Source organism: Labeo rohita, chromosome 23 (genome assembly GCF_022985175.1).
Source record: "Labeo rohita strain BAU-BD-2019 chromosome 23, IGBB_LRoh.1.0, whole genome shotgun sequence".
In the NCBI taxonomy this organism is placed as follows: domain Eukaryota; kingdom Metazoa; phylum Chordata; class Actinopteri; order Cypriniformes; family Cyprinidae; genus Labeo; species Labeo rohita.
Window position 1 is genome coordinate 28859739 of NC_066891.1, and position 24697 is coordinate 28884435.

Consider the following 24697-nt stretch of genomic DNA (forward strand, 5'->3'; position numbering starts at 1 on the left):
TTGTTGTCAAATAGTCATTTGATCTTTTATGACATGGCAAGGGTCTCCAATAACACGCTTTGACCAGTGGGGTGCTGTACCACAAGACTGTAATTCAGCCCTCCTGGATGCAATCCAACAAAAGACGACATGCAAACAAAGCCAAACCCCAGGTTACTCACAGCAAAATTCTTCGTTCTTTGCTTAGGGGTAAATAAGCTTGATAGCAGTAAGAAAACAGCAGTTACGAAAGAATGTGTAAAGTAACAGCACTTTAATTTATATAACAATTTAGGCATTAGATTAATTTTACAGTATTAAATGTGAAAAAACAAGGTCAGTGTTGCTTTCAGTTAGAATTGCAACTTGATTTTCTGCTATAAAGCAGTTACATATGCATATGAATGTATAAAGAATACATACAACTCAATAATTGAATTACAAAAACTGAGTAATCTATCAAGGGCTACCGATTAATCAGTAAACTAATCGACAATTAGTCGATTAATCGTTCAAATAAACGTTAATCGATTATCAAAATAATCGCTTGTTGCAGCCCCATTCAATATTAATTAAAGGGGTGTTATTATGCTTTTTCACTTTTTGAACTTTAGTCAGTGTGTGGTGTGTATCTTTGGGCATAAAAAAGATCTACACAGTTACAAATTTCAAAGTTCACTCCAAAGGGAGATATTTCGTTTTTAAAAAATACCTTTTCAAGAACTACAACGAACGGCTCCTTTGGACTACAACGTTTGTTTTCTGCATGCAATGATGTCACAACGCGGTCCATTAGAATAGCATTAAATTAAATCCTGCCTACGGAAATTTGAATTGATGGGGGTGTGTATGGACGAGGTGGGGGCTTTGCCGAACTTTAGCAACGCAGCGTGGAGAGCCGCTTCAACGAGACGCAGCGCGACGGGTATAAACACAAGCATTGACTAGAGTGGCCACTTCAGAGCTGCAACGTGCCACAGACGTGTGCAGTGTGTGGTAAGAGATTTATTCATCATACAGTGTAGATAGCTTCACTTATAACGCAAGTGTTTTTTAAAATGCATACACTTGCACTAGAATAGATTAGGCTGATCAGTGATGATGTTCTTTGATAATGTTAATGTTAGGCTGCTTTTAGCCTTATGCTGGAGCTGGTTTCGGGCAATGAAACTAAGTATGTAAAATAATTAAATAAATTAGCCCAATAATATCAAGTATTGGCGATCTCACAGGCTGACGATGGGACTCAACACTACTGCAGCGTATTATTTACTCACCCTCCATGCATCCTAGGTGTATATGACTTCCTTCTTTCAGACGAATGCAACCAAAGTCTAATAAAGTCTAATAAAGCGCATCCATCCATAATAAAAAGTAAGATTCACTATTAATCTAGTTTGCGCTAACTTCTTTGGCAAGGGGCGTGGCAGTACTGAAACAACATCTAAGCTGTTCACCAATCGCAACGCAGTGGGACAGCTAACCAAACACAACATATTTCCTTTTTTTTGGAAGGCGGGCCTTCATTAAACCCAGAACTAATTGAGCTAGTTGTGCCAGGCTGGGAGAAATGTCTTGTAATAATGTTAAAAATAATGTGTTTTTCAAACCAAGCATTAGAGCATGTTCTAGTACACCCCCCAAAACAAAATCAAGACTTTGAAAAAAAGCACAACAGGACCCCTGTAAGAGTATATAAACAATACTAACACTTGTACAAAGTAAGGTATCAAAACTTGAATATCCAGGGTTAATTATTAAACCAGGGTGAAGTATGAAGTGTGGGAAAAAAATAATAATAATCCAGCGATTTGCACTTCTGCTCCAGTCCTGCGGGGGCAGTATTGTGTCTCACCTGTAACTGGTCCAGTAGGGTTCCTCCTCGCACTGGTTTGCCCTCTGGGGCAGTCAGAGGCACGTTACCTATATTCCTCCTCCTCAGATCCTCCAGTGTGGCCTCATGGGCAGCAATCTCGGCCTGAATGGCCTGCAGAGAACATTTTAAACATTAAACACCAAAGAGTAAAAGAATAAGCTTGAATAAGTTTAAAAACAAAATAACATTATGATATATGTGACCCTGGACCACAAAACCAGTCATAAGTAGCCCAGGTATATTTGTAGCAATAGCCAAAAATACACTGTATGGGTCAAAATGATCGAGTTTTCTTTTATGTTCCATGAAAGTATTTTGTAAATTTCCTGTCATAGCAAAACTTAATTTCTGATTAGTAACATGCATTGCTAATTCATTTAGACAACTTTAATGGTGATTTTCAAATAGTTTTCAAGATTTTCAAATAGTTGTATCTCGGCCAAATATTGTCATATTTTAACAAACCATATATCATTGGACAAAGCTTATTTATTCAGCTTTCAGATGATATATAAATCTCAATTTTAAAAAAAACTGACCCTTATGACTGGTTTTGTGGTCCAGGATCACATATCTGTCACTGTTTATTAAAAATCTTGAGTATCTCTGAATGTCTACACATGTTAGAAGAGTGTGGTTTGTGGTATGTGTGAATGAGGGGTTTGTGTTTCTACCTGAGCTTCCTGCGGCAGCTGGAAGGCATCGATGCGGTCGGTGAGGTACGAGGTGAGTGTTTGGTCCAGCTGCGTGAGGGACGTCTGTAGTGTGTGTAAGGCCGTCTCGTTCTCCCTCAGAGTCCCCAACTTCTGCTCCAGGGACATCTGACGTGCAGCAGCCTACAACACACACACACATTTGAATGTAACACTGTGCATATGGTGTGAATCTGAATCAGTTCTGGTGAATCATTTGATCTATTCAAAACAAACTCACCAGGTGAGTCAATTCATCGTATCGCGAGTTGAAGTTCTCCAGTTTCTCGCTGATGAGTTCGTCCAGAATTCCTCCGTCTATGAGAGTCTGGGCCAGCTCTCGGATCTGGGTCCTGTTATCGCCCGGATGACGCAGAACCGATTCCAGAGACTGAAAGAGACACGTGAGTCTCGTTTACGCCGATACAGTATTAACATCCAACTCTGTGTCAATAACATGATCTCATCACTCAAATCACAGACGTAGTCAAAAAAAAAACATATGTGATATATCCGGTATATGTAATAATTAATGTTTGATCACATTAGTGAAATTCTGAAAATTCTGAAAGTGGGGAAAAAATAACCAGCTTTCTGTTGATCAACATAGTAAATTTCACATGGATTGATATTGAAATTACTGGATTTTGGCTGTGAAACAAGTTAAAGGAGAAGTTTACTTTCAAAATAACAATTTATAGATAATGTACTCAACCCCTTGTCATCCAAGATGTTCATGTCTTTCTGTCTTTAGTCGTAAACAAATTATGTTTTTTGAGGAAAACATTTCATGATTTTTCTCCATATAATGGACTGATATGGTGCCCCGATTTTGAACTTCCAAAATGCAGTTTAAATGCAGCTTCAAACGATACCAGCTGAGAAAGAAGGGTCTTATCTAGCGAAACGATTGGTTATTTTCATAAAAATAATACAAATTTATATACTTTTTAATCTCAAATGCTCGTCTTGTCTTACTCTCCATGAAATCCCTGTTTTTGTTCCGGTTCATGACAGTTAGTGTATGTCGAAAAACTCCCATCCCATGTTCTCCCTCAACTTCAAAATCGTCATATATCGCTGTTTTACCTTTTTTGTTAAGGGTGTTTGATCTTTTTTGCATGTTCACTTTGCAAAGACTGTGTCGGTACTTCTGCAGCGATGTAGGATGATTTTGAAATCATTTTTGAAGTTGAGGGAGAAAATACGATTGGAGTTTTTCGACATACTCTAACTGTCTTGAGTCAGAATACACAGAGTTCAGGGAGAGCAAGACAAGACGAGCATTAAAAAGTATTGAAATTGTATTTTTAATGAAAATAACCGATCATTTTGCTAGATAAGACCCTTCCTTCCTTGGCTGGGATCATTTACAACCACATTTTGGATCGTTTGAAGCTGCATTTAAACTGCATTTTGGAAGTTCAAAATTGGGGCACCATATCAGTCCATTACATGGAGAAAAATCCTGAAATGTTTCCCTCGAAAAACAATTTCTTCATGACTGAAGAAAGAAAGACATGAACATCTTGGATGACAAGGGGGTGAGTACATTATCTATAAATTGTTGTTCTGGAAGTGAACTTCTCCTTTAAACCACAACTTTAGCATGAAAGCCGTTACCTCCAGAGCCTCGCTGATAGACTCTGTGTTTTCTGGGACGTTCTCAGTGGCTTGAATTTTCTCCTCCAGTGTGTTCAACCAGCCGGCCTCCACATCCAAATACTGCAGCAGCTCAATCCAGCAGGACCACACCTCCTGAACATCATTACAAACACAACAGACTTCAGACTTCAGCTAAATTCTAAACTGGAACCAATCAGACCTCGTCTGGAGCAGGGCTGTCCAACAGCTTCCTCTCTTTGTGTGTGTGTTTGTACCTCCAGCGTGTGGCACTTGCTCTTGAAGCGATCGCAGAGTTTCTGGTAGTTTTGCAGAACTTCATTGAGCTCAGGACTCAGGTCAGGACCACCAGGGGGCGTCTTACTGATCAGCACATTAATGCTGTCCTTCAAAATCTTCACACGTACTTCCTTCTGCAACACATCCTCTTTAGCCCTCTGAAACAAACAGATAGAGAGAGAGGACATTTACATGAAAGTATTGCAGAGAGAAAAAAAGAAACACAAACAAATTAAAATATATATGGGTCGGACTCAAAGAAAAGAATTATTATGAAAAACTAAATTATGAAAAAAAAAAAAAAAAAAAAAAAAAAAAAAAAAAAAACTCTTGACAAACTTGTCAGGGCTTCAGGGTATAAAAAATAAAATAAAAACAATACAGACAAAAACATCTATATATAATATTTTTAAAAAATGACTGATATGATCCAAAACTATTTGACATTTACAACCTACAAGGCACATATTTATTTACATTAACTTCCACTGATAAAATAATAACATTGTATAATGCTGACAATACCAGTGTTACTGTATCTAAAGTAAATTTACAATAATCTATTAACCACTACAAATAAAGCTGCAATAAAATATTTAATACAAAAAAATGTAAAACATTAAAATCTTGCCTTTGCAACTAACTGAAATAAAATTACTTTAAGTACTAAATTTACTAAAACTGAAAAAGTACTAATCTACATAGAAATATATATAAAAAAAAAAACATTACTAAAATGTTAACTAAAACTGATAATATAAAAATGCTAATTTAATTAATAAATGCTATAATAGTATATAAATAATCCTAAAATATAATTGGAAAAATACATCAAGTATAAATGCACAATACAATACATAATACATAAAATAATTAAAGGGATAGTTCACCCAAAAATGAAAATTTTGTCATTAATGACTCAACCTCATGCCGTTTCAAACCCGTAATCAGTACACAAATTATTATTTTTTTGATGAAATCCAAGTGCTTTCTGACCATGCATAGACAGCAATGCAACTACCATGTTCAAGGGAAAAAAGGTAGCAAGAAAGATATTAAGGACATCGATAAAATAGTCCATGTGACATCAGTGGTTCAACCGTAATGTTATGAAGCTAGGAGACTACATTCTTTGCACAAATACAACAAAAATAACAATTTTATTCAACAATTTGTTCTCCTCCGTGTCAGTCTTTGAGCACTTGTCTTGGTACTCTCGTGAAAGCTTGTTGAAGACCGACACCGAAAAGAAGAAATTGTTGAACAAAGTCGTTATTTTCATTTTCTTTGCACATAAAAAGCATTCCACTGAACCACTGATGTCACATGGACTATTTTAACGATGTCCTTACTACCTTTCTGGACCTTGAACGTGTCAATTGCATTGCTGTCTATGCAAGGTCAAAAAGCTCTTTGATGTTATTAAAACATCTTAATTTGTTTTACGGATTTGTTTAAGTTTTACGGATTTGGAACAACATGAGGGTGAGTAACTAATGACAGAATTTTCATTTTTGGGTGAACTAACCCTTTAATGTAATAATGAAAGAATGTAAATCAGCTATGACTTTTCAACCATTTCATACGCACCTTCATCTCCTGCAGCGCCTCCTCCAGCTCCTCTGGGCTCTTGTACTCAAAGTCTCTCATAAGAAACTCCTCGTCCACTTGAATCATCCACTCGCGCATCTCCGCCACGTCTTTCTTCAGATTCATCACTTTCTCCTGACCTTCACTCACACGCTCCTCACGCCTCAACAGCTGCAATCAAAATTGAACACGTTTATACTGACATCCACGTGACGGGACTCATCCCAGAACATGTTTGTGAATCAAGCAGGGTTGGGAAGTGGGTTTCTACTTGAATAAACCCCCTAGTAGAAGTTCCTCCCTTGAATGTTGAAATGAACTTGACCACTGTATTCACTAGATGTTATCTTTCAAACCTCTTTACGGAGCGCGTCCCAGCGTCTCTGATTATCGTCCAGCTCTTTCTGTCCCCAGCTGATCAGACCCGGTACTGAGCTCTGCTGCACGGCCGCCACGTTCTCCCTCATCTGCTTCAGAGACGACTCCACGCTCTCCATCTCACCCACCAGCTCCTACACAGACAGCGCAGATGCATTTTAAACATCAGCACACTTCAGACAAACTCTAAACCTTTGGTTTTGCGGAGGAAATTGCTCAACCATCATCTGATTTCTCAACAAGTTTAAACTATGTTTAGCAAACCAGCTCAACCACAGTGGTTTTCCAGGAAAAACTTGGTCCTGCTGAAAAATCAACTAAAGAAACTCTGTGAAACTAGAAGCATAAAGGTCTTTATATACAGTACTGCGCAAAAGTCTTAGGCCACTAGTATTTTCATCAGCTAAAAAATGGTTTAAATCAGTTAAAGTCGGTCTTTTGCTGTAGTGTGTCAGTAGGAAATATCAGTTTACATTTCTAAACATTCATTTTGCCATTAATTGTAATAATCCAGTGAGATTTTTGTGTGGAGCACAGGCTGTTGTCAGACTCCTTGTGCAAACAGAGATCTGATCTCTCCATCATTCAATCCAGTCTGTCTTAAGAAACAGAAAAAACGGAGACAGACTAAATCCAGAAGAACTGTGGCACTGTGTGCTTTAAGAGACCTGCACCTACAAAGCTACAGTACTGTTAACATTTTTAGGCAGTTAGGCACATAAAATGAGGATGCTGTCAAAAACAAATGTCATAAATAGATTTTCTTTATCAAAGAACTTCTATTAACTAAAACAAATCAGCATTTGATGTGACCATCCTTTGCATTTAAAGCAGCTTTTGCCCTATGTGCACTTGTGCAGAGTTTTTCAGGTAGCTTTGCAGGTAGGTCTCTTGAAGCATCTTGGAGACATTGCCACAGTTCTTATGGATTTACTCTGTTTCAGTTTGTTTTGTGTCTTCGTGTCATTCCAGAGACAGACTGGATGATGGTGAGATCAGATCTCTGTGTGGAGCACTGGCTGTTGTCAGACTCCTTGTGCAAACAAAAATCTAGATTATTACAATTAATGGCAAACAGAATGTTTGGAAATGTAAACCGATATTTTGTACTGACACACTACAGCAAAAGATAGAAATAACTTACTTTAAACCATTTTTTAGCTGGTGAAAATACTAGTGGCCTAAAACTTTTGCACAGTACTGTACTTAAATAGAAATTAAAGAACAAATTGGTGCGATGTCATTTCAATGCGTTGACCTCTGACCTTGCACTGGCTGAGTTCTTCCTGTAGTTTGTCAGTGTGGCTGAGGCCGCTGGCGTCTCGAGACAGCAGCTCCTCAACCGCATCCAGCCAGCGCTGCACGTCCGCACTCTTCACCTGATCAACATCAACAGCAACATCAAAACACACGACATCCATGCACAGATATGCAGCTGAATTAGTCTGATGGGACAGCTCTCACCTTTGTGTCCTTCATGCTACCCAGAATGCACTGCAGCATGCTGAGCTGATCCTGCGCGGCGGTGGAGAGCTCAGTCCAGCCCTGCTGCTCTGCTGCGTCTGACACCTTCTGCCGCTGCTGCTCTATCTCAGCACATACAGCCTAGAAAACAGGTCAAACTATGTTACCAGAAGAGTCCTGCGGATTCACCTCTTCTCAAACTCAACTAAGAGTTCACCAGGTTATACTTTAGACCAGAGATGGGCAACTTCGGTCCTGGAGGGCCACTGTCCTGCAGAGTTTGGCTCCAACTCTAATCAAATACACTTGCCTGTAGCTTTCTAGTGATCTGGAAGACACGTTTCAGCTTGTTCAGGGGTGTTTAATTAGGGTTGGAGCTAAACTCTGCAGGACAGTGGCCCTCCAGGACCGAGGCTGCCCATCTCTGCTATAGGCAATTAAAACTGAAAAAAACTGTGAAACAGCCACTGTAGTAACAAAAAAATGAATCCCCTGCCCAACCATTACAGTCATGCTGTGAAGTTATTATTTCACTGATTCATCAACTGACTTAGGCAACCAGTTGACTAAGTTCAAGTAACAACAGTTTGATAAAATAAAGAACCTATGAGAAAATGTAACATTAATATAGTACACAGAATCGTGTAATACTAGAAATTGTATTATTTGCCTAATACTTGACCACATTTGGGACACAAAGCCGGGGTTTTGTGAAAAATAAATAAATAAATCAAATTACAAAAAAAAAAAAAAAAAAAAACTGCTAAAATGTTTATTAACTAAAATAAATGAAGAATTGAAAATATAAATTGTGATGAAACAAGATGAAAAACTACTTAAATTAGAAATGTTGCCCTAGCAACTAACAAAAAAAATAATTAAATAATTGAAAGTATTAAAATTACTAAAACTGCAATAAAAATTAAGCTAAATAGAATATATTAAATATTACTAATAGATTAATAAATACTGTAATAGCATATAATACTGAAATAATGTCACACAAAACGAATATATTGCAGACTAAAATACTACAATATGTTCCTGAAATTTATGCTGTGATTTAGTCATTTAAAATATAGATCCAAATTGAATTTATTTAAATTAAAAGTGTATTTCATTAAAAAAAATTAAAAAATAAAATAAAATGAAATACAATATGAACATATGAACATATTAATGAATTTAAAAAAGAATTCCATTGGTAATTATTGTTATATGACAAGAAATCTGTAATACACAGCCAATCCATGCAGTGACTTAGCAATTTAAAACAAATATCAGATTTAAAAACAATAAAATAAAATTAAAAAAAATAAAATAAAATAAAATAAAATAAAATAAAATAAAATAAAATAAAATGACAAATGCATATCAAAATGACTAGAAAGAAATATGAAAATGAGAAAAAACTAAAAGCTAAAAATCAATAATTTAATATTACAATTATTAAACACGGAATAGTAGAATAACACCACACAGAACTAATATATCACTGTAATGAAATTTATGCAGTGATTTAGTAATTTAAAACATAGATCAAAATTTAATTAAATTAAATGTAAATGTAATTAAAAATAGATTTAATTTAATTAAAAATAAAATAAAATAAAATGACAAAAGCATATCAAAATTACTAGAAAGAACTATGAAAGAAACATAAAAATGAGAAAAACTAAAAGCTAAAAATCAATATCTTCATATTAAATGTTTTAAATAACAATGAATAATAATAATAATAAATTATTACATATTAATAATACATTAATAAAAAAATACTGTAATAGCATATAATACTAGAATAACACCACACAAAACTAATACATCACTAACTTAATACTAAAATATGTTAATGAAATTTAGGCAGTGATTTAGTAATTTAAAATATAGATCCTAATTAATTAAACTAAATTAAATTAAAAATGTATTTAAAATAAAATAAAATAAAAATAATGAACCTCTTCTATGTTTAACATATTTTACATTTCTGAATTAAAATTGTCTTTATTTCCATTGGTAATTATTGCTATATGACAAGAAATCTCTGATTTAGTTATTTAAAATATAGATCAGAATTAAAAATAAAATGAAATAAGAAAAGAAAAAAAAAAAAAAAGGAAAAAGAAATAAAGAAAAAGAAAAAGAAAAGGAAAAAGAACATCTTCAATGATTAACATATTTGACATTTCTGACTAAAAATTATTTTTTCTGTAAATAATTGTTGAGTAAATATTGTTATATGACAAGAAATCCATAATACACACCAAATCCACATTACATATAAAAAATCTTGTTACAGACCATCATGACTGATGCTTAGCAAGTGTCTTCAAAATACCAGACAGAAGGTTAGATAGATGGATGGTTAGTGAGATGGATTGATAGATAGATAAATAGATAGATAGATAGATAGATAGATAGATAGAAAGTGTATTTTTTAATGACATGGCAAATACTGTTGAATCTGAGACTTGGATATGCTGGATATGGATATGCAATGGATATGTTTGATTATGCTGGTTTCCGTTATGCTTGAAAATGTATGTTTGATATGTAAACACATGTATTTCAAAGTATTTTACTTCAATGCTTACTGTACACATTCTTCAACAACTGTTGAAAATGTACACTAATAATTTCTACAGAAATATCCTGCATGTTTCTTTTCCATGAAAATCTTAATCATCGTAATGATCATCATAAGATCATCAGAGTGCAGTACTTCATTTACACCCGCAGATGGAGACACAGCTCACCCCATAATCACCTAAAAAAAAAAAACCCTCCAAAGATCACTTTCACTCCCACAGACAGAATTCAAGGCTAAAATAGGAGTTTCTGCTTCTCATAGTCCATAATCAGATCTTGTGTATGACAGACATTACATAACAGGACGCAGGGTCGTATTCTGGCTGTTCGTGTGGGCTGGTGAGAGCAGTGCAGACGGACATCAGAAGCTCTTCTGTGCCACGTGGGCATTGCCTGGCGCACGCTGTCTCTACCGGCTCAGGCCAGAGCACAGTATAAATATTTATATAACTTTAAATAAATGCCAGCCAGCGTTTGCTCTCTTCAGCTTGTTTTGCCATCTTAGTCGTTGGCTTTCCTCCCATCATTCATGGAGTTAAAGAAAGGAACGCATCCAAAAATCAAACGCTAACGTCAGCAATGAGACTGAACACACGGATCAAGCGGAGACTCAAACAGAGAATCAACATATGGCACAACATTAGACTAACACAACAAACACACAGTTAACACGCAGGCTCTTCGCCAAGCACCAAATGAGAGGAAAAACTGGCTTTGGTGAGTAAATACAACAACAAACCACCAGAAAGTGTGATTTAAACTACAAGAATCGAAGCCTGAAGCTTGTTCACACCAACAACGATAGCTATAATGACAATTATATTAGCGTGGCCTAAACCCACTGAGCTTTAACAGATGCACTAAAGCATGTCGTGGGTTTAGTGAAGGGTAACTGAGAATCAACAGTGCAAGCCACATGAGAAAATGTGCCTCCATTGGACTATAATTGGCCTGTTAGTCTGTATTTGATAAAACTTTATTGATCCACACAAGTTGCTTACACAGATTCACTGTGTTGACCAACAGAAAGCGGCTTGATTTAAAAGTGACTTCTGTGTGAGCTGTGCTTCATCAATACAACACTGACAATACACAACAGACCTCTATTTCCCGTCAAAGTTATTGTCCTTGGTGTGAACGGGCTTTAAGTCTTGTTGATTTACTGTAGGAAGCAAGAGTGATTTAAATCAAAGACATAAATCACCTACTAAAGAAAGTATCTGTGACCAATCACGCATCTTCATTTTCATGTCAGGTAAATAGTCGCAATTCACTCGCCACCGGCAGCTGTGACAAAAACTGACTTATGGACTCCGTATACGAGCAGCCCTGTCAAACACACACACACACCTGAGCTTTGATGACTCCCTGTTCAGCAGTGGTGATGTCTCTGATATCAGCGCTGACCGTGTTCAGTCTGGACTCCATCTGCTGCAGCGCTCTGGACCCCACCAGCCTGGACAAAACTACAGACACACAAAGACAAATGCATTACACACTAATCCATCACTCCATCCATCCAAAAATAATCTATTTCGATAAAAAAAAAAAATGTAAACAACAAATATTAAATCATTTTCCATGTCAATTAATACAAGCTTACAAAACTGCATTATGACATGATATGCTATATATATATATATATATATATATATATATATATATATATATATATATATATATATGTGTGTGTGTGTGTATGTATATATATATATATATATATATATATATGTATGTATGCATGTATATGTGTGTGTGTGTGTGTGTGTATATATATATATATATATATATATATATACACACACAAAATACGTGACAGGATTCTCTTTGTGTTTATGATATTTATGCCAAATTACATGTTATATATGATATGATACAACACAATATATGATATGATACTATATATAATATATATGCCAAATGACATATGACATATGATACAATACAAGATATGATAATATATATGCCAAATGACATGATATATATGACATGATAATACGATATGATTTGATACTATATATAATATAAATGCCAAATGACATGATACTATATATGATTTATTATGAGATATATATATTATGATACAACGCAATATATGATATGATACTGTATATGATATATATGCCAAATGACATATGATATATGATACAATACCTGATATGATACTATATATGATATATATGCCACATTAGATGAAGTGACATGGCATTTTCTGGATAAAAATGAAAATAAATAATAGTGTTGTTGTTTAAAATGCAGAAAATGGTTAAACATGTCTTTGTCCTACATGGGCCTGTTGTTATAGAGGCTGCAGTGCTATTATTATTATTATTATTAATTTATTTATATTATTATTATTATTATTATTATTTTTTATTATTATTATTTTTTTTTTAACATTTTTGGGCAAAATGTCAAACTTGTCCAATGGTGTGACTGTCTCAAGCATAAATAAATTAAATAAATTACAACTTTAATAAATTAAAAAGAAAAGCATAAAAATGTTAATAAGTACCTCCAGCATAACTGTACAAGTGTCTGTTTTAGTAAAGGGCAATTATTTTTTTCATCCATATATTTCTAAAAGCGCAGGGACTTCATACATTTTGTCTCTGAAAACCATGTCCTCTAGTATGACACCATATCCTGATTTTAAATCGGCCAATTCCAGAGAAAACTTTAATTTGTTAAGGGACCCCATTCATAATCACGTTACTGAACAGTGTTTTTGTTGTCCTTTTCATTTTGTTGTCCTTGGTATGACACCCCTAGATTATATTGTTTAAATTAAAAACTGTATGTTAATTCAATTCAATTCAAATTTATTTGTATAGCGCTTTTCACGATACATATTGTTGCAAAGCAACTTTACACCAAATTAACGTTTTTACAATATATGTAGTAAGCTACATAATCATGCAAAATTATGCAAATGACAGGTTAGCTTGGAATAGCAATGTCATTAATTGACAAAAGGCTGAAACGTCCTATGGTGTGACAGATAATGTCCTCCAGTGTGACTGACGGCTGTACAACCCAACTGCAGGTGTGACATCCTTGTCCTATGGTGTATAGGACAAGGATGTCACAGCTGCAGTTGGGTTGTTTTGATTATAATAATTAATTAATAATAACAACAACTCAAAAAATACAGCTAACAATAAAACACAGTCAAAAAAAAACATGATTTATGAAATTAATAAAAACGTATGTTTGCGCAAACGAACTCTTCATATGATAAATGACATATGATATAGGCCTATTATATATGATATGAGCCTATGACTGGAATTATATGGCATAATATGGTATAGGTCTATATGATATGATATATGAATCATCACAATGATACTCGGGTGTTCTGGGTGTTTGCTAGAGTGTTGCTATAGCATTGCAATAAGGAGTACAGCATGTCACACTGTTTGACATAACTAGCCAAAACAACAACAACAGCCCCTTGATAGCACACATATAATATTTACTGTACCTCTGGAAGCTTCCTCTTCTGTACTACATCACCAAAATAATCTCTGTTGGATTTTGACATTTGTGATTAACAATGTATGTGACCCAGCTCCTTCACAGATGTTTATTTGTTAAATATCAGGGAGGAGACGAAAATAACTGCCTGCAGCCCATTTGTGTTTGTCATTGCGTGTGGGTGTGTGTTTGCTTAGCTTCAATCCCAGATGTTAGAGGTCAACAGGTCAAATCATGGAACATTAGCTTGCCGATTGTCCCATAAACATTCAACTGTTTATATTTAAGGACGTTATACCTTGGGGACAAAACTGCTGAAAAACTGCCCAGAATGCCTCCTTTTGAGGACATCCCTGAAGGCAGATTTAATTCATAAATAAAGTAATAATAGATATGCTTTGTTTGTTTGTTTTTAAGGGGTTAGTGCTAGTTATTATAATTAGTTTAACATAAATATATCTGTAGTGTATGGTATGTTAGTCAGCTGAGTAAACACATCTCCAAAACTTAGCTAAATCTGACCAAACATCGCTTTGGGAATATCTGAGAATGTTCTCAATTAGGGAAAAAATATTTTTAAGAAAGAAACACTTCATTATTATTGCTATTTTCATTCTGGTTTAATCACATTTATTTCTAAAACTTCTTAGAATGGAGTCAGACTAAAGTCATAATTAGCTGTCCGTAAAACAATAGAAGTCTATGGGTATGTCCTCATTTCCATGGCTCACACTAAATGTGGATGTAAGAGAGATTTGCTCAAGCTTTAAGGTTAAACACTGATGTACTCGTACTAAGAGCTCTTTCTAGCACGCACACACTGAGGTTTATCAGTGTGTAAAAGCTTTCTCATGGGCCACACTGACATTACAGCCATAAATAGACTGCTCTCTCTCACTCTGGCTCTGCTCTTGTTGGCTCCACAAATGATTTACCTGTTGCGTAAGTCACTATTTCTGTCTTGAAATAAAACTGAAGAGAACATGAGAAACAGAGGTACAGTACCCCTTGGCATCAATTCAAACCCTGTGACTTGTAAAAAAAAAAAAAATCTCAGTGAGCCTCAATCTTTCTGTAGATCTGCTCCAAAACCTAGTGAACTGCCTACATAGGCAAAGAAAGAAAAGCTTAACCACCAATTTTCAAAATCCCACGTTCCCTCAAATTGCAGGCTGGAGCGACATTCTTTAAACGTTATGAGAGCGTTGTGTAAGGGCTGTAATTTGGCAGCGTATACCTGTAGTGATGTCCTGCTGCCGTGTCTTGAGCTCTTGAGTAGTTGTGCTGTGGCGTGATGCCAGCGCCGTCACACTGGGCCTCATGGTATCAGAGGCACCAGGGTCTGCGGCCAGACGCTCTGTCTGAGAACAGAGATCTTCCACCTGTGGCTGGATCTTTCCCAGCTCTGCTATCCGAGCCTGAAACACAAATACCGTACACATTTACTCTGTCGACAAGTCAGCAAAAATCACATCACATAAGGCATTAAGAACCATTAATGTTCCATTAAGAACTTTTTACATCCATGGAACTTTTGCATTCCACAAAAGGTTGTTTATGGTGGAAAAGGTCCTTTAGATCGATAAAATGTTCTAAAGAAAAGATGGTTCTTTTGGGAACTGTTCTAGAAGAACCCTTTTTGGTTCCCCATTGAATCTACAATGATCAGTTCTTAAAAGAAACAATAAACATTGTGAAGAACATTGTAATTATCTGAAGAACTTTATTTTTAAGACAGCACAGTTAGATTCCTGTTAAGATCTGATTTGAGAAAAGTATCTAGCATAAAATTGCCTGGTTCAGTTGAGGTCAAAAGTTTACATGCAGCAGAATCTGCAAAATGTTAATTATTTTACCAAGATAAGAGGGATCATACAAAATGCATGCATTTTTTTTTTTTTTTTTTTTTTTTTTTAATGTAGTACTGACCTGAATAAGACATTTCACGTTAAAGATGTTTACATGTATTCCAGAGAAAATACTAGTTGAATTTATAAAAATGACCCTGTTTAAAAGTTTACATATGCTTGATGGTTAATACTGTGTTGTTACCTGAATGATCCATAGCTATATTATTTTATTTTTTTATTTTTTTTTGTTTAGTGATAGTTGTTCATGAGTCCCTTGTTTGTCCTGAACAGTTAAATTGTCCGCTGCTCTTTAAAGAAATCCTTCAGGTCCCACAAATTCTTTGGTTTTTCATAATTTTTGTGTATTTGAACCCTTTCCAAGAATGACTGTATGATTTTGCGATCCAGCTTTTCACACTGAGGACAACTGTGGGACTCATATGCAACTATTACAGAAAAGGTTCAAACACTCACTGATGCTTCAGAAGAAAACACGATGCATTAAGAGCTGGGGGGTGAAAACTTTTTGAATTTGAAGATCAGGGTAAATTTAACTTATTTTGTCTTCTGGAAAACATAGTAGCAATATCTTTTGTAGCTTCCGAAGGGCAGTACTAAATGAAAAAATATGATATTTAGGCAAATTAAGAAAAAGGTACACATCTTCATTCTGTTCAAAAGTTTTCACCCCCCGATTCTTAATTCATCGTGTTTCCTTCTGCAGAATCAGTGAGTGTTTGAACCTTCTGTAACAGTTGCATATGAGTCCCTCAGTTGTCCTCAGTGTGAAAAGATGAATCTCAAAATCATAATGCATAATGCAAAAATACTGAAAAACTGAAGAATTTGAGGAACCTGAAGGATTTTTCAGAAGAACAGCAGGTAGTTTAACTGTTCAGGACAAACAGAGGACCACTAACCTAAACAAAAAAAAACACAGCTGTGGATCATTCAGGTAACAACACAATATTAAGCATCAAGGAGATGTTAACTTTTGAACAGGGCCATTTTTATAAATTCAACTATTATTTTCTTTTGTGGACCATATGTAAACATCTTTAAAAAATGTAGTATCTTACTCAGGTCAGTATTAAATAAAAAAATAGCATGCATTTTGTTTGGTCTCTCTTATTTTGGTAAAATAATTAACATTTTGCAGATTCTGCAAGGTGTATGCAAACTTCCTCAACTGTATTTAAATCCTGGTATTTGACTGACCTCACAGTCATCTTTGAGTGCTTGTAGTTCCTGCTGGTTGTCCTTTGCTCTAAACTCTTTTGAGGAGATCAGCCATTTCTCCTGTTCCTGTAGGACTCCATCTAAGACCTTTAATCCGGATTGAACCGTTGCCACCCGTTCTAGAACTTGAGCTCGGTTCCTCAGATCCTGGATCAGGTTCTGACAGCTCTCCCATTCTTTACGCACAGAGTCCAGGCCAGAACGAGCCTCCTCTGAAGACAGACCTTCTATAAGAAAGATGAGTGACTTTAATCAGGAGAAAACAGGAACTATCATTTATCTTGAGGAAATCACCCACAGTCACCCCACCTTTCTTCAACTGTTCAATCATCTTCTCTCCTTTCTGCACCACCTCTTTCACTGCCCCCTCGTTTTCACCAAGCTCCACCTCCAGGGTCTACAGAGATGGGACCAATGTATTCAATAGGCCAAATATATGAACAGTTAAATGTAAATGTTATAATATGTCACCTGTAGTTTTTCCTTCAGGACGGGCGAGTCTCTAGCAGCTCGGGCAGATGACTTCCATGCAGCCAGTCGAGACAAAAGCTTGGGAACATCAGTTTCAGCTCTAAAAAACACAAACACATCACATCAGCGTTCACATGAGGGAGTGCTACATCTGAACAGAACAACAGAGCAGTGTGTTAAGAGTGTGTAAACACTGTATAGCTTATGATAACGGTTACCAAATGTGTTCATTACAACACAGGCATAACCGCATTATGAAAAAAATAAATAAATAACAATAGTTACTGGTGAAATCAGCCATTAAGAGAACTAATACACATTATATGTGACCCTGGACCACAAAATCAGTCTTAAGTAGCACAGGTATATTTGTAGCAATAGCCAACAAGACATTCTATGGGTCAAAATTATCCATTTTTATTTATGCCAAAAATCATTAGGATATTCAGTAAACATCACGTTCCATGAAGATATTTTGTACATTTCCTACAGTAAATATATTAACATTTTTGAATAGTATTATGCATTGAATTAGATATTTTTTTGCACCCTCAGATTCCAGATTTTCAAATAGTTGTATCTCAAAACAACTGTATCATACAAAGAATATATATATATAAATGGAAAGTTAATTTAAGAAAGCTTATTCAAAAAAAAATTTACCCATATGACTGGTTTTGTGGCCCAGGGTCACATATTAGTTTAATAGTATCATCAAACCCTAAAATTTTCATTCTGTCCCATGTGCTTAAATATAAGCCAGGAGTTGAATCACTTGTGCAGCTGCATCTCGCTCTGGCATTTTTTGGAAGTGAATGGGTTGAAAAGACAATATACTAGTGTAGGTCATGAATGAATCATTTGGAGAGATCACTCGGAAATATTAGATATTAGCCTCTCCACCGCTCAAATAGGCCTGCTTGATAAATTTCCATTTAAACACTTCCATATGGTTACAATGTCATTTGTATGCGCCAAACTTCCAGCTGGTTGTGCTATGACCATAACTGAATGAAACATGGTATGTTTGAGATGACATGACATATCCTGCTGCCAACAGTTGGTGCTATGATTATAACTGAATATTGGCCTTTAGACGTATTCAGGTCAGGACTCTTACACATAAGTCTAGTATAGACTTATGGCATTAGGGCATTGCATGTTCAAGGTAGTGTAAAACATGCCACTTCCTGTTGTCAGCAGGTGGCGCTATAAATATATAACTGAATATGGGCATGTGTTCAGGACAGGACTCTTACTAAACGTGAATTTTGGTGCAGATAAGACATTGTATGTCTGAATTATAACAACTTCCTGTTTCATGGCAAAACATTGAAGTTTGTCAGGCCGCCATGGAAACACCATTCAACGAAAACTCAAGATTTCCGCAATTTAATGTCACAAAGGGCTTTAGATTAGACTGACCAAATTTGGTGTTGATCTGTTTAAATCTCTAGGACGAATTTGTTTAAAAACACCGGAAAATTCTAAATACTTCCTGATGTGTTTCAGACTTTGTAAGTATTGGTGTGTTACATGTGTCTACTGAATTTCGTACATGTTTTTATAGGTTTATAGGTTTTTATAGGCTGTGCTACCAAGCAACCATTTTGCCACAACCACTTCTCAAAGCCGTATCAGATGTAAATGTTCACCACTTTTGGTGTGTGTGCAAAGTTTCATGAGTTTTCGAGCATGTTTAGGCCCTCAAAAATGTGATTCGGTTTGGAGAAGAAGAAGAAGAAACTTAGCAATAACAAAAGGGTCCTCACACCACCGATGTGCGGGCTCTAATGATTACACTGGAATTCATTGCAATAAAGTGTCGAACAGATGAGTTGAACAGATGTTGAATAATTTGTTTGGGTTTGGAATTATGGACTAGCTAATGGTTAGCTAATATTGCTTTACTCCATCTGAAGTTAACGTTTTTTGTGAAAAAGTGCAAAAATAACACAAAGATGCAAACAAATAATGCTTGAATTTGACAAAATCTCAATCTAATAAAGCAGATTCTCAGGGTTTTAGACAAGAAAGGTGTGTATTTGTGTGTCGTACAGTCTCCTGAGCTCGCCGTCTGTATCCAGGTGTCGTCTTTTGGGTGGGGCGGGTGGCGGTAGCTCTCGATCGCTGCTGGTAAAGGTTTGTTCCATCCTTGTTGTTACTGTTGTGACAGTGTCCATGACAAATTTCTCCTGTACCTGGGGTATCCCGGTCACGGACACAGCTTCAGTTACCTGAAAAACAAACAGACATTTGGACTCAATGTCATATAAAAAGCTAATGTGCAGTACTATAAACAAGTGGGATGCATTTAACTGACTTGGCTGGAGCAGTCCTCTAGTTTTTGGACCAGGTTGTCCCAGCGTTGGGTCAGTAGGTCTGTGTCTGTTTCGATTCTCTGAGCTGCGGCTGGACTGTTTAACAGCACCATCACATCCTGTCCAGCATCGGACAGAGCACTCAGGGCCCTCCGCTTCTGGGCCATATCCTCCTTAAGATTCTACAAAGAGTCAAGAGGCCAAAACAGTGCCGCTCTTATCAACCAGGCAGATTTCAGTTGGATGATGTTTATTATTATTTTTAAAACTAACATATTCTTCTTTGTGAGATGATCTGAACATGATTATAATGCTATATGTTATCATTGATTATTTATTTGAAAAAAACATCTTAACCTATTTGCATACAATTAAAACTTACAAATACAAATGTATGTATGCTTTTCTACTTACGGCTAATCTCCGGACGCTGGCATTTATTTCACTAGGGTCTTTAAAATCACTGGTCTGAACTTCAATCAAAGCCTTCTCCTTTTCTCCTAGCCATGATCCAAACAAACTCTAAATGGACAAAAAGAAAGTTTTCCAAAAGCAAAAATGCATCATCATTCATATACCACTCCAAATGAAAACAGAAAATAAGCATACTACCCACACTTACACGGTACTTTGACATGAAAAACACTCCTTTAAAATAATATCATGGGCATTACTCTGTGATATACATCACAGTTCAGTTTGCAGACTGACGGAAGTGGTCCAGACCGGGGAAGTGTGAGAACAAGATTGTGTGCACTCTAAACTAATGATGTAATGGGTCAATGGTAATAGTATCTGCAGGTCATAATCAGCCATAATTCAATATCACCCCTTCCCAGAATGCAGTCTAAACTGTTAAAATAGCAACTTGACCCTTAAATGCATTCACTGAACATTCCAAGTCCAAGATAACAGCACAACACAATGGGGCCCAACACAGAGCCCTGAGGCACACCTCTGATTATTTTTTGGCTAGAAGCTGTAGTAACTTTAGGTTTGTGCTGGATTTAAATGAATGTATGGATGGTCAAAGCATTAACATCACAGAAATGATAGATCATGAAAGCAAAAATTTAGTTTCATTTATAAAACTTCAAAACATTTTATGTTAAGTCCAGTAACGAAATGATTTGTAACCATACTTAAAATGGGCCTTATCAACTGTGGGATTTGTTACACTGAAATATGGGATTTCTGGTATCAGGCCTCACCTGGTCATCAAGCAGCCGCTGCCACACCAGCTGAATTTCCTCAAGTTTGTTCCAACGTTCCTCTGTCCAGCGGCACACAGCTGCCCAACGCTCTCCCAGTGACTGTAAAGAACAGAAGGAAAAACAAAAGAGAGAAAGTTACTCACTGAATGACTTTTCACACACTTTTATGGCCTCTGGGAGTGTCAAATGTCTGTTCAGTTCCAAGTTTCTCACTGGGCTGCATCAAAAGAATTCTCAACACTGTGTCCAACATTAACAGATCTCATTCCTTAGAGGAGCTATCAGTAAATGCACGGAAAACCGGCTTGGTTTGATTACCTTTGCAATTTAGGTAAGAAGAAACTTGCTGTAAAATACATTCTATACTGCATTCAATCTAAAATTTACCTTGATCACCACACAGCATTCACTGCATTCTGCATTTCGGATGCAAAACTCACTTTTACATATTGTTTGAACATAAATGTTTGTTGGCAGTGTGTGTACACATCCACCCTATAATGATAAAAATCCACCTAGTGCAGGGGTGCTCAACCCTGGTCCTGGAGATCGACTTTCCTGCAGAGTTCAGCTCCAACCCTGACCAAATACACCTGAACCAGCTAATTAGGATCTCAAGGAGCACTTGATAATTACAGACAGGTGTGTTTGATTAGGGTTGGAACTAAACTCTGCAGGAAAGTCGATCTCCAGGAACAGGTTTGGGCACCCCTGACCTAGTGGTATTTTTTTAATCTCTATAAATAATATCCCTTTTTTCAAATCAAGCTATTCTCAGCTTCTTGGCTGTGTGACGTCACACAGACCCAGGCCGCTCCCACGACAGTTGACTGACACTGGCGTTTTACCTTAGACTCGCCCTGGGTGAGCTGTGAACAGTCCGACCACCACTGTTTTGATGCCGGAGCAGGGACGTAGACAAGAAAGGCTCCTAAGCGATTGGGGTGTTTTGTTGTTGGATATAATAATGATCATAGCAGTCGTCATTTACTCCCGACATCTGAGCCACTGAAGACACAGTTGATTACTTTCATTTTTGAAGGGAATGCGCACCCCGATCTACCAAAATGTGCGCATGTTTGCACAAATCATTAGATTTGAAGAAGTGAGTATAAGGGTTTATTTACGAATCTTTGCAAATTACCTTTCCTAATAATGTGCTAGTTAGAAAGTTTTGTAGCTAAATGCGGCTAAATGGGGCTAAGTAAGGAAATGAAACAAAACGGGTTGCTGTAAAAAAAGAGCTGACGTTGACAAGGTCAAAAGGGTGTTGTTTTACATTACCACTGAGAAATATTAACCAAAGTATGTTACATGTATATATAGGAATATAAAATATTAACCAAAGTACGTATATATAAAACATACACGCGCTTTGGTTAAAAATGTCTATATACATATATATATACATATACATATACATATACATACATATACATATACCATACTTTGGTTAAAATTTAATTTTCAGTTGTCCTATTGGTTTTTGAATTGGTACGTTTAAGTTTGTTTTATATTTATTGTATAGCACTTTGGTTTCAACACTTGTTTTTAAAGGAGAAGTCCACTTCCACAACAAAGATTCACATATAATGTACTCACCCCCTTGTCATCCAAGATGTTCATATCTTTCTTTTTTCAGTTGCAGAGAAATTATGTTTTTTGAGAAAAACATTTCAGGATTTTTCTCCATATAATGGACTGATATGGTGCCCCGAATTTGAACTTCCAAAATACAGTTTAGATGCGGCTTCAAACGATCCCAAATGCGGTTGTAAACAATCCCAGCCAAGAAAGAAGGGTCTTATCCAGCGCAATGATGCAGGATGATTTTGAAATGATTTTTGAAGTTGAGGGAGAATATACAATTGGAGTTTTTCGACATACCCTAACTGTCTTGAACCAGAATACACAGAGTTCAGGGAGAGTAAGACAAGACAAGGGTTTGAGAATAAAAAGTATCTAAGTTGTATTTTTTTTAAAGAAAATAACCAATCGTTTCGCTAGATAAGACCCTTCTTCCTCAGCTGGGATCGTTTACAACCGCATTTGGGATCATTTAAAGCCGCATTTAAACTGCATTTTGGAAGTTCAAACTCGGGGCACCATATCAGTCCATTACATGGAGAAAAATCCTGAAATGTTTTCCTCAAAAAACAATTTCTTTACGACTGAAGAAAGAAAGACATGAACATCTTGGATGACAAGGGGGTGAGTACATTATATGTGAATCTTTGTTTTGGAAGTGGACTTCTTTAAATGTGCTTTATAAATTAATAAACTAAACTAAACTAAACTAAACTAAACTCAACACTGAAGTATGAATATTATCAGCACTGACTACACAGTAATGTGTTTTGTTTGACTACTGTTCACGGTGTTACACAAAAATTAGTGCTTAAGAAACACCAACTGACAATTTTTAGCATAGAAACAAGTCTTATAATTTGTATGTCTGAGGACAATAACAGCTCTGACTAGACTCCCTGAATAGCTATCTCATGATTACAGTATTTTGACACAACAAATTCAGCATTATATCCTGCATGTTGTCCTGTACCTGCAGCTGTTCCTCCAGGGCAGCAGTGGCGCTCTCCCCGCTGTTCTCGTCCACGACTACAACCATGTGCGTGAGAGAGTTCACCTTAACCTGTTCCAGCTCCAGATCATTTTGTAAAACCTGAGGTCATAACACAGTAAAAAAGGTCAAAAGGTTAGGGAATGGTCTAAAGTACACTTTAATCACATTTTAAGTTTCTAAATTTACCCAGAAAAGAGGAAATGTACATTTATTTAGGAAACACATTACAAAATTACCACATTATTATTTCTTTTCTTATATTTTATGTATTTATTTTGTTTAGGGAAAATCTGACCAGGCCATATTTTAACAGATTTCTCTGAATAAGCTTGATGTAGTAAGTAGAATTTAGGGTGGATATATATTGTTTTTTTGTTTAGTTTTTTTCACACAATACTGTGTCAAGTATGAAAGTGTACATGTGCGTGTCTCCATTAATAATGTGGAAGCACTAAGGTGACGTGGTACCCTTCCTGTGAGACTGGGAGGCTCCTAAATGTAAGCATGTGTGTGGGAGCGAGTGCGTGTGTGTGTTCTCCTTTCGCTAGCTGAACAAACACACAGAGGTTGTGTTTGCCCCTCGTTCACTGGGGCATGTGTTGATTTTATTATTCATTCTTCTCACAACTCAATCTCCCTCTCTCTCTCTTCTTTCTCCATTCATGATAAATTCACATTGGAGATCAGAAAGAGAAAGCTTTTATTTGTTAAAAAAAAAAAAAAAAAAAAAAAAAGATTACGCACACAGATGGGATCTCTACTGAGAGTCAATCATTAACTACTCGGGTCTCCTTAGGAAAGTTTTATTGCTCAGAGGTTGCTATTTCAGGAGACTTTATCAAAGCTAAGTATACACTTTGTCTCATAATTTTCTTTTGTTTACAAGTAATCTTTTTCTACAATCTTCAATGTATTTTTTCCTAATTTACAATCTTTCAACTGTGATCAAGTTACACTCTAAAAAATGCCGGTTTACTTTAAAATGCTGGGTTGAGACTATTGGGTAAGAAAGCTGAGCTGATAATCATTCATAATCAATAACCCAACTCTTTGGGTTGGGAATGCAGATTA

General features: G+C 36.1%; 1 protein-coding gene across 7 annotated transcripts in view; it reads right to left on the bottom strand.

The window, feature by feature from the left end:
- LOC127155073 (utrophin) overlaps nt 1-24697 on the bottom strand; it is a 280024-nt gene that overhangs the window by 192419 nt on the left and 62908 nt on the right. For 6 of the 7 annotated variants that reach the window (XM_051097040.1, XM_051097038.1, XM_051097041.1 and 3 more), the window contains 19 exons: nt 23606-23725; nt 21043-21144; nt 20246-20353; nt 19834-20013; nt 19569-19747; nt 17511-17610; nt 17349-17436; nt 17019-17266; nt 15188-15368; nt 11821-11936; nt 7882-8022; nt 7683-7796; nt 6396-6551; nt 6040-6210; nt 4428-4607; nt 4171-4305; nt 2789-2938; nt 2530-2691; nt 1835-1966 (listed from right to left, as the gene is read on the bottom strand). In XM_051097040.1, the coding sequence (XP_050952997.1) occupies nt 1835-1966; nt 2530-2691; nt 2789-2938; nt 4171-4305; nt 4428-4607; nt 6040-6210; nt 6396-6551; nt 7683-7796; nt 7882-8022; nt 11821-11936; nt 15188-15368; nt 17019-17266; nt 17349-17436; nt 17511-17610; nt 19569-19747; nt 19834-20013; nt 20246-20353; nt 21043-21144; nt 23606-23725 (2763 nt within the window). The remainder of the gene's footprint in view (nt 1-1834; nt 1967-2529; nt 2692-2788; nt 2939-4170; nt 4306-4427; nt 4608-6039; nt 6211-6395; nt 6552-7682; nt 7797-7881; nt 8023-11820; nt 11937-15187; nt 15369-17018; nt 17267-17348; nt 17437-17510; nt 17611-19568; nt 19748-19833; nt 20014-20245; nt 20354-21042; nt 21145-23605; nt 23726-24697) is intronic. The other variant, XM_051097036.1, reaches the window with a different exon arrangement.